This window comes from Leguminivora glycinivorella, chromosome 1 (genome assembly GCF_023078275.1).
Source record: "Leguminivora glycinivorella isolate SPB_JAAS2020 chromosome 1, LegGlyc_1.1, whole genome shotgun sequence".
In the NCBI taxonomy this organism is placed as follows: Eukaryota; Metazoa; Arthropoda; class Insecta; order Lepidoptera; family Tortricidae; genus Leguminivora; species Leguminivora glycinivorella.
The window spans coordinates 2,214,290-2,224,052 of NC_062971.1; the positions used below are offsets into that span (position 1 = coordinate 2,214,290).

At 38.4% G+C, this 9,763-nt stretch overlaps 1 protein-coding gene across 1 annotated transcript; it reads left to right on the forward strand.

Annotated features, from left to right (window-relative positions):
* The first annotated feature begins 304 nt into the window (after positions 1-304).
* On the forward strand, positions 305-766 carry LOC125233112. The gene has a single exon (XM_048138982.1). It carries the CDS (start codon positions 305-307, stop codon positions 764-766), a length of 462 nt encoding a protein of 153 aa, XP_047994939.1.
* Positions 767-9,763: the final 8,997 nt, after the last annotated feature.

A 9,763-nucleotide genomic window follows, 5' to 3' on the forward strand; every position in this document is an offset into this window, starting at 1 on the left:
TGTTTGAAAAGAAATCTGAAACAAAGAATAAGAAGGCTCTATTATTCTAAGAATTATAATTATAATCTTTATTATCTACCCGTAACTACCTGGCCCATGTTCCACAATAAACGATTCTTTTCAAACACGCCGGCCACGCACACTACCACAAGACCTTTTGTTTAAACCCCCTTTTTCCGCCATTTTACATTTCTATTTCAAACGTATATAAACCCTAGCTTCTAAACCAAGTTGTCATTCAAAATCAAGCAACGGAGCAGTCAGTTTCGTTGTATAGCCCACATTGAAATGTAAGCTAGACAACATGTCTCTGCTTCTTTTCGTCATGGGCTTGTTTCACCCTCATCGTCGGTTGGAAGCCAAGCTTCTGCTGCCTCTCATCATAGGCCTGGGCCTGCTCCATCCGCGACTGAAGGAAGAGGAGTTGCTTGCGACTCACCACTTTACTGCATCACCAGTCTATCTTCCATGGAGGGACGGGCCTAGAGATGTCGTGACCGGCAAAGAAGCGTTCCAGAATCTTGAAGTTCTTGAAGACCCGATCAAAACAACAGTGAAACTCGAAGAAGAAGCTTCTGGTTACTTCTCCAGCCAGTTTCCAAGACGGTACGCGGTTCCTGAAAGCAGCAATTCAAAATCCAGGCTGTCATCAGAGATGGACGAAGCTCGCGTGGCGCCATTGAAGGTCAAGATGTCTGTGCCCATCTTGAAAACTTGGCCGATTGGAACGGACTTTCCAAGTCGTGCCAACCTCGATGATAGATAATAAAGGATCAAGGTCACGATCACGGTCGTAAAACTTTTCTTACGCTGGTTGAAAGAAAGTTATACGACCGTGTTCGTGATTTTGGAATTAGGATAGGTTGTCATGGAATTTAGCAAATAGCTGGATCTATAAGCTAATCTGTGGCAGGGAAAATAGGGTATAAAATGTTAAACTAATTGAAATCTTGCATACATTAATTTCGCCTCTAGGTATTTCATGTTAAGTTAGATATAATTGAAATCTGGCGCTCATTTAATTGATTTAAGAATAAAAACAGGAAGTTCTAGGTATTTTATGTTAAGTTAGACATTTAATTGATTTAAGAATAAAAACAGGAGTTCTAGGTATCTTATGTTAAGTTAGATATAAGTTTAATCATAATCATGTATATGGCATAACTTTCATATCGTCAACGTCAAATCATACCTTTCTTTTCGTACTCGTATCTTAACTATTAAGTACTTTAAATATAACTCTTAATTATAACTCTCATTTCATTTGTACAATCAATTATTACCCCTATTATCTCATTCATGCGACAGTCACATATGATTTCGTTTGACGCGTTAAACGACTAGGTAAGGGACCAGCCACAGCGTCGCGAGTCTCGGGGCGCGCAACGGCGCCTGAGGCGCGTCTTACGTCCTTCCTATACAAAATGTACTGAGGAGACGTTTTTTGAATTACATTCAGGCGGCTTGGCGCGGACGTCCGTTGCGCGCCCCGAGACAAGCGACGCTTAGATTTGGCTGGTCCCTATGTGGCAGCTTATGAATTCTTATTTAATAAATATGCAATAAATAAAATAAATTTTATATTTCTCGATACATCTCATGCATCGACCCCTACAGGGAACAAATCAATAGTTATTTGTTATACAAGGAGGCAAAGTTGTATTTTAACGCCGAGTGTGGAATTGAAAAACGAGCAAGTGGAAGGATCTATAGTTGAACCACGAGCGAAGCGAGTGGTTCGAGAATAGAATCCTGAACTTGCGAGTTTTTTAACACACGAGAAGTAAAATACATTTGCACCCGAGTGTAACACAAAACCTTTCCCCTCACTATAGCGAGGAAACTACAACGCAAAAATGCATTTATCACTGCTTCCAGTAGTTCCACAAGTAGTGAATCGTCTTTATTACTAGATTCATCTACTGTTATCAACTTTAAAGCAGTTAATTTGACTTTATTCAAGGTCAAATTACTTTACCCACTAGTGGATAAAATGCGTTTTTACCCGCTGGTAAAATACCCGGTGAAAAATATTTTAGCCTTCAGGGATGACATACACTAGAGAAATTTCGACGGGTACCTCGGCGGTCGGGGTGATGTAGCGGTCGAACACGTCAGCCTGGAGACCCGGGTTCGATTTCCGGCTTCGCCACCAGTGGGCTTGATCGCTTTTTCTTTAGTGTACGGTATCTAATTCAGTTTATAATAAATATTTCTACTGAAATTTAATAGGTACGTGTCTATGAAATGCATATAGACATAATTACTGCGTTTTAACACTTTTACCTTTGAGGAGCAGTGTGAGATACGATATTTTTCAAAGTAGTGATGATATAAGGACCTTTTCAGTACAGATGGTGTTTTTTTACGCACTAGTGCGAGAAGTGGTTCATTATATGCTAGGTCGAGACTTTGGAGGCTCATCTGTACTGAAAAACGTCGTACGATACACGTGCGAAAAGGAAATTCGAAACTCGTGTCGATTTAAAACACTCCCTTCGGTCGTGTTTTAATTTATCGCCACTCGTTTCGAACTTCCTTTTTTACGCACTTGTATCGTAATGTACTATTGTGATAGAATAGCACAGGAGTTATGTAGCCGTGTGCCGCAGGAGCGAAGTGCCGCAGTGACCCGGTTGAGCTGCGCGCGCGCATAACGGGCGCGCCCACGCACCGCGTTTGTTTTGTGCGCTGCAAAACAAAGGTTGTGCGCACTGCGCAGTGTAGTAGGCTCGAGCTAGGGTATAAATGACTATAATGGTTTAGGCATAATGCTCCATTTTGTTAATTATTTTATGTAAGGTAACGGGGGTGAGTGTAATTTACAGGGCAACAAGATCGGCATTATCAATAGAACGATGGTTGAATTGAACGTATTGTTATACCTACTTAACGAATCTACGGTTGTACTCACGTTACTATATTGCTGCTGCTGCGACATGTTTCGGGCCAATTTTAGAGGCTCTTTTTCGGCATAAATAGGAGTTCTCGCGACGGCTAAACTCCGAGCATTGCCACGCATGTCGCAGCAGTAGCGATATAATGTGAGTTCAACGAACATGTCGCAGCAGTAGCGATATAATAATGTGAGTATAACCGTAGATTCATTAACGTCGAATATGTCTCACGAAACGTATTTAACATCTAGAACGTATTGTTATTCATTATTTACTTAGGTATTTATAGGGTTTACTTTTGAATATTTTCAAATAATATCTAAGTAATGTAACGAGTAAAACAGTTTGCGAGCGTCGAATCGAAGCCTACATACAGTTCGTGGCATGATCGCTAAAAGTAAAAGGGATGGTCGTACGACGAACATAGATTATTTTATGTATATTTCATATTGTATTTGATTTTCGAGCCTATAACTAACCTAAATTTCCACGTGGACATACCGTCCCGCACAGTGTGCAAGAATCGAAGCCTGCAGCGGCAAGATCGCCACAAATAAAAGAGGGATGATCGCGCAGCTGCGCGGCAGCTGTGTGCGCACGCGCCGGCCGACGACGCCCGGCTGGCACACGGAACTGTCAATCCCGGGGCTATGATAGCCGATATTGATGACATGACAAATAAGAGACAGAAAGATTGTAGTAGCAAGGAAAAATAAAAATGTCAAGGGATTATTTTAGGAAGATACCTATGAGCATCATGTCATCATGTGATCGACAGCCCGCCTGTTTCCGTCCGCGTCTCTACACTACATGTTTTAGGTTCCTTCACATGATACACCAAGGTACATTACTACATACATATGTAGTAATGTACCTTGGTGAATCAACTTTTTCTTGCCTGTTATTGCCATGGTTACGGTCCCCCGAGTCACGCTGGTTTTATGCAAAATTATGCTACTGAAATAATTATGCAAACATATATGCATGTAGTCCATGTTAATAGGTGGCAAATTAAGGAAAAGGCTTGTTAACACCAGAAAAATGCATGTTTGCATAGTTTATGTAGCATAATTTGCATAAAACCAGCGTGACTCAGGAGACCGTAACCATGGCAATAACAGGCAAGAAAAAGTTGATTTGACAAGTTGACCCACCTGTGGCTGTCTGACGACCAAGTTCAAGGTCTGGCCGGTATGCAGAACTGTCAATCTCAGCACGAATAATGTAATGTCAAATCGGTTAGATTTGATGACATGACAAATAAAAGCTAGAAAGATTGTAGCAAGGAAAAATTAAAATGTGATATGATTTTAGATAAATCCATTTGACATCCCGGTCACCCGGCGCATAACACATTTAACTGTCATGTCATATTTGAATTAATAATTAAATTCCATGATAATTCTTTCACCCTTTCAGTATCAAATATCAATCTGCAAGTAGAAAACGTAAAAAATCGGTCAATGTCAACTTCATATCCAGGTAGTTTGGTAACAATTTGCTTTACGACCCTTCGTCGATTGTCACACAGGACACAAGGTAAAGGGTATGGAGCTATGCACCCATAGACAACCACGTATAGACTACGCGATCACGCGTCGCAAGTCTTAGTACTCGGGCACATCCCGCATATCTTAGTTAAGTACAACATACAAGTGTGGAAATAAGTATAAATATGAATATATGTAGATAGAGTTTTGGTAAGAATTTACTAACCCTGACTTATTCGCTGTGATGCGGGCGCGCATTGCGTCCTTCTGGGAAGGGATGCGCCGCTCACAAAACACTATCCTCTCATCAGTATATCACAACACTTGCTGTAATTTGTTTAGGCACTGGTTTTCTGTGCACCGAGACGGGAACAAGAAATAGTGTAGTACTTTTACTATTTAAAGTTTAACTTTTAGGTTTAATTTTATTTTAACATTAAGTATACCTTTTGGCTCTTCTCTCTTCTTCTTATTTAAGAGCTAATGTAGCTCTTGTCGGTGGAGTATGCGCCATATTTCCCTATTCTCCGCTTTCCTCTTTAGTTCTTGATACGACATGACACCGGCCTTCTCCTTGAGCTGGTCAACAAAACTCCTCCTGGGTCTTCCGCGCCCTCTTCTTCCTTTCACCTTTCCTTCTAGGATATTTTTAAAGAAGGTATCATGTCGTATCAAGTGACCAATCATTTAGGCCTCTTCTGTTTTCTATTTCTTTAATTAGTCTTCTTTTTTCCCCCACAATTTCCAGAACCTCTTCATTAGTTCTTCGTTCTGTCCAACTGATTTTCTCCATTCTTCTCCAGCACCACATTTCGAATGCGGCTAGCCGTTTATTCTCTTTTTTGGTCAGAATCCACGTTTCGCAGCCGTATAAAGCTATGCTCCAGATATAAGTTTTGATGAGCCGTTTTCTAATTTTACGCGATATCTTGGCAGTGAAAAGATGTTTTTTATTATTATAAGCCTTTTTAGCCATAGCTATTCTAGTTCATACCTTTTGGCTAAAAATTCTAAATTTTATTGATATGGGTGTAGAACTGTACGTGTTGCCTGAAATAAAACTTTATTTATTTATTTTATTTACTTATAACCGTCTTTCATAACCTATCTATGTGTTTTTTTAAGGCAGCAAAAGAGCATACGAGTCCACAAAATACTCCAAGCCCCGTAGGCCCCGTAGCTAAACGCCGCAGAAATGCAGTCTGGCTCTGTCGCGCCAATTCGCAAGAGCGATAGAGATAGATTGCATTTATTCTAGCCACTCTTAATTAATTAATTCAATTAATTGAATCACTTGCGCCTTACTAAATTATAGTTAAGAAATGTAACTGACGAACAACTGTAAACCCGTTGATGTCTATTGCTAACCCCATCTAAGATTAGATTGGGGGCACTACGTTGTCTACATTTACTAATGCACAACTAGTAATGTAGAAATTGCAGAACATTCCCAAAAAGCGGAAACATTCTTGAGAATGTTCGCAGAACATTCCCGCAACATGCAATTTATTATTTAAATAAGAGAATATACTTGAAATAATGTTTAAATGGGCATAATATAAAACTATATGTTATTATAGGTATAATATTGTCTATTACAGTTAGCTATTTTGTTGATAAGTGATAAGTTACCTAAATTCTCACTATAAGTTGCTTAAATTCTCACTATACTTCAGGGAACATTTCGACTTTCAGACTTCACAGTTTTAGTCCTGACTTTTTTAAATTAGGTACCGAACTATTATTTCTTGATGCCTGTTTTTGGTCATGCCAATATATGTATAATTGTATATAAAAAAAAAATAAACAAAATAAGAACAAAAAGATAGCTGTCAGGATCGAACCTGAGAACATCGGCATACGAAGCCAGCGCACTACCACAGGACTACGTCTTGACTTGCTGAGTTCGACGAAATTATGGTATAAACTACGAAGTTACTAAGTATTTTGATAAATTCTCGTTCTCGAGAACATTCTCAGAAGTTACCGAAAATTCTCATGAGGAATGTTCTGCAACTTTAGAAACTTCTCGACCGTGCATTGCTATGCACAACTAGATATTTAAAAGTAAACTACATACCCATGTAAAAATATGACTCAGCCTAGTCATTGTAATTGGTTCGTGTACGAGGGTAGTTTTGGCTTATTAGATCCAACTCGCGCTCGATAGTTTGCTCGGTCAGAAATGAGAATTCGTATTTGTATTCGAGCACCCTCAGGTTATGACACTTATGACTTTCAACTCAAACCAGTTATACACTTACTTACTCGTATATGTGTTATGCACACTCAAGACTAACTAAAAGTTCACCTACTAGAGTCATCATCATCATAAATCGGTCCTTCCACGGCCACTGCTGAGCAAGAGCTTAGGCCGTAGTAGCATAGCTACTCGTAACTCCGTTTTCACATTATCCGATTCGATTTCAATGGAAAAAGTTCAAGATGGCGCTCGTAATGTATGGGATATCTATATACGGATATATCGCACTAAAGTCATACCAAAAGTTACGTTGGCAGTGATTTTGATATCCTAGCTGATGCAGATGTTAATTTAAACGTCATACTTCGATGAAAGTCCGCTTTCTTAATCCTTACTTAGGCGGACTATCGAAATTCTTGCCAACTTAGCATGATCTGACGCTATGATTCGTTGGATACTTCATCTACTATTGAGTGGTCTATGCAGCACCGGACGCCGTCGCGTCGGGTCCAGATTTACATCTGTCCCCGTCAGATGGCGCGTCCACCTGCTTGTCCTTGAGCTACTGTTTCATATACTCGTATGCGTATGCCTACATTACATGTCGGGGTGGCGGATCCGGTTACTTACTAGACTAGAGCAGAAAGGACAGTAGGCAATTTTAAAGGGCTATTTTAGCAAAACCTGGGTATCTAGTAAGTACCTATTTGATGTTGTTATTTGCCGAATTTTATTTTGCCCTTTTTCAGCGTTTTATAATTTAATTTAAATGGGTGGTTTTATGCTGGTTATTATAAATGTTAGGTATCTTAGTGAGACATATATGTCATCGCGCTGTCCCTAACTGTCAAACAATGTTATATATCGTCACTATTTTTAAAAATCTCGTATCTCACGCTGTTCCTCAAAGTTAAAACGCAGTAAGTCTATATGCATTCCATACATACTTACTACAATTTTATTTTCATTGACAGACGAAGATATAAGTTTTTTTTAAAGTAGTGACGATATACCTAACATTTATAACAGCCAGTGTGCCGTGTGGGAGCGCCATTACGGAACTTTGTACTTACTTCATAAAAATACATCTAAGTACCTACCAATAGGTACAATAAATAGCTTAGGTAGGTGCTTATTTTCAAAGTGATTAGTGATTACCGTTTTAAGCCGACATTGATGAAAGCTTAAAACTTTTTATAAAGATATAGGTAAGTATGTGTATACATACGCTGGCCGAGTCTTAAAATAGCCTCGTTGGGCAATTAACATTGGACTTTATTAAGGTCCGTTAGCCAAAAATATCAGATTGGCTGATGGCGGAAACTGAAACTGTACATTTTAATCTGATTGTCAAGTTTAATTATAAACATGAGGTAAGGGTATTACATAAAAGTCTTGATAACTAAACCTATCAACTTCAAAACAATTTTCCTAGAAAGTCTTTATAAAGTTCTACTTTCGTGAATTTTTTCATAATTTTTAAACATATGGTTCAAAAGTTAGAGGGGGGGGACGCACTTTTTTTTCCTTTAGGAGCGATTATTTCCGAAAATATTAATATTATCAAAAAACGATCTTTAGTAAACCCTTATTTATTTTTAAATACCTATCCAACAATATATCACACGTTGGGGTTGGAATGAAAAAAAATATCAGCCCCCACTTTACATGTAGGGGGGGTACCCTAATAAAACATTTTTTTCCATTTTTTATTTTTGCACTTTGTTGGCGTGATTGATATACATATTGGTACCAAATTTTAGCTTTCTAGTGCTAACGGTTACTGAGATTATCCGCGGACGGACGGACGGACGGACGGACGGACGGACGGACAGACAGACATGGCGAAACTATAAGGGTTCCTAGTTGACTACGGAACCCTAAAAAAGCACGAATATTACTTACCCAAAAAAACTAACATTTCAGTACGGTTATATTTTCAAGGAGAAGCCCAATCAGAGTGTCCAGTGCTTTTACTTTCTCTTTGCTCTGCCGAATTCTAAATATTTAGTTGGTTTTAATTTAACAAACATTTTAACACCAGAAATAAAAATAAATTGGCGATCCCGCGATTCCGTTTACAAAAAGTGAATAATTCATTTATGGGGAACAGCGTGCGATTTTATAATAAGTTACCACCTAATGTATCTGAATTGTCAATAAATAAATTCAAATCATTCGTAAAACGACAGCTCCTGCAAAAGGCTTACTATACTGTCAAGGAATTCGTAGAAGATAAGGATGCATTTATGTTAAATTAGAATAAGATGTACATATATATAATTTTAAGTTGACATGTAAAAGTGCTAGCATAAGCCTATTTACAGAATAAACATTTTTGATTTGATTTGAAACTTTTAGAGGTTTCTGGCCCTTACATGCAGTAACACTGCAAGTCAACATTAATCTTGATAAAGACCAAAAAACTTATCATGTCAGGAGAAATCCTGAGTATTTTGACACAGGAGAAGGAAAATTCAGCTTGTGGCAGAAGGCTGGGACGTCAGGAAGATGATGACAAAAAATACACAGAATCTGAAAGCATTTAATCAATCAATCTGTAAATCCATACTAATATTATAAATGGGAAGTGTGTGTGTCTGTTTGTTTGTCCGTCTTTCACGGCAAAACGGAGCGACGAATTGACGTGATTTTTTAAGTAGAGATAGTTGAAGGGATTGAGAGTGACATATGCTACTTTTTGCGCCGTGGGCAAAAGCTAGTAAAAAATAAAACAAATGTCTAGACGAAGTTCATTTTAACACAAAACACAATCTATAATTTATGTTAATAGTGATTTACATAACCGTACACAATACAAACTTTCTTTTTCCAAATACCAAACCAAAGTGGGATATATTTATTACTAATCAAGATATCATTCTTATTAGACCACTATTCTCCAACAGCTTTATTGGAATGGTAGGTATATGATTACATATATTATCATACTCGTAACATACTTACAGGAAGTCAAATCAAGTGCAGAAAGAGAGGTACCTACAGTTCTACCACTGAAATCGTAATTTGGTTATCCCGCCACTCTATCACGCCTACTTATTTCGTTTCCCATTTTCGCGGTAAATCCTCAGACTTCTTAAACTCAACTTCTCTAAGGGCCACTTGCACCAACGAAAATGGAGGGTTAACCCGAGGGTTAATCCACCATTTTA

Bases quoted from the DNA above. Each gene is read 5' to 3' on its own strand.
- LOC125233112 (XM_048138982.1), top strand. From the start codon at position 305: ATGTCTCTGCTTCTTTTCGTCATGGGCTTGTTTCACCCTCATCGTCGG.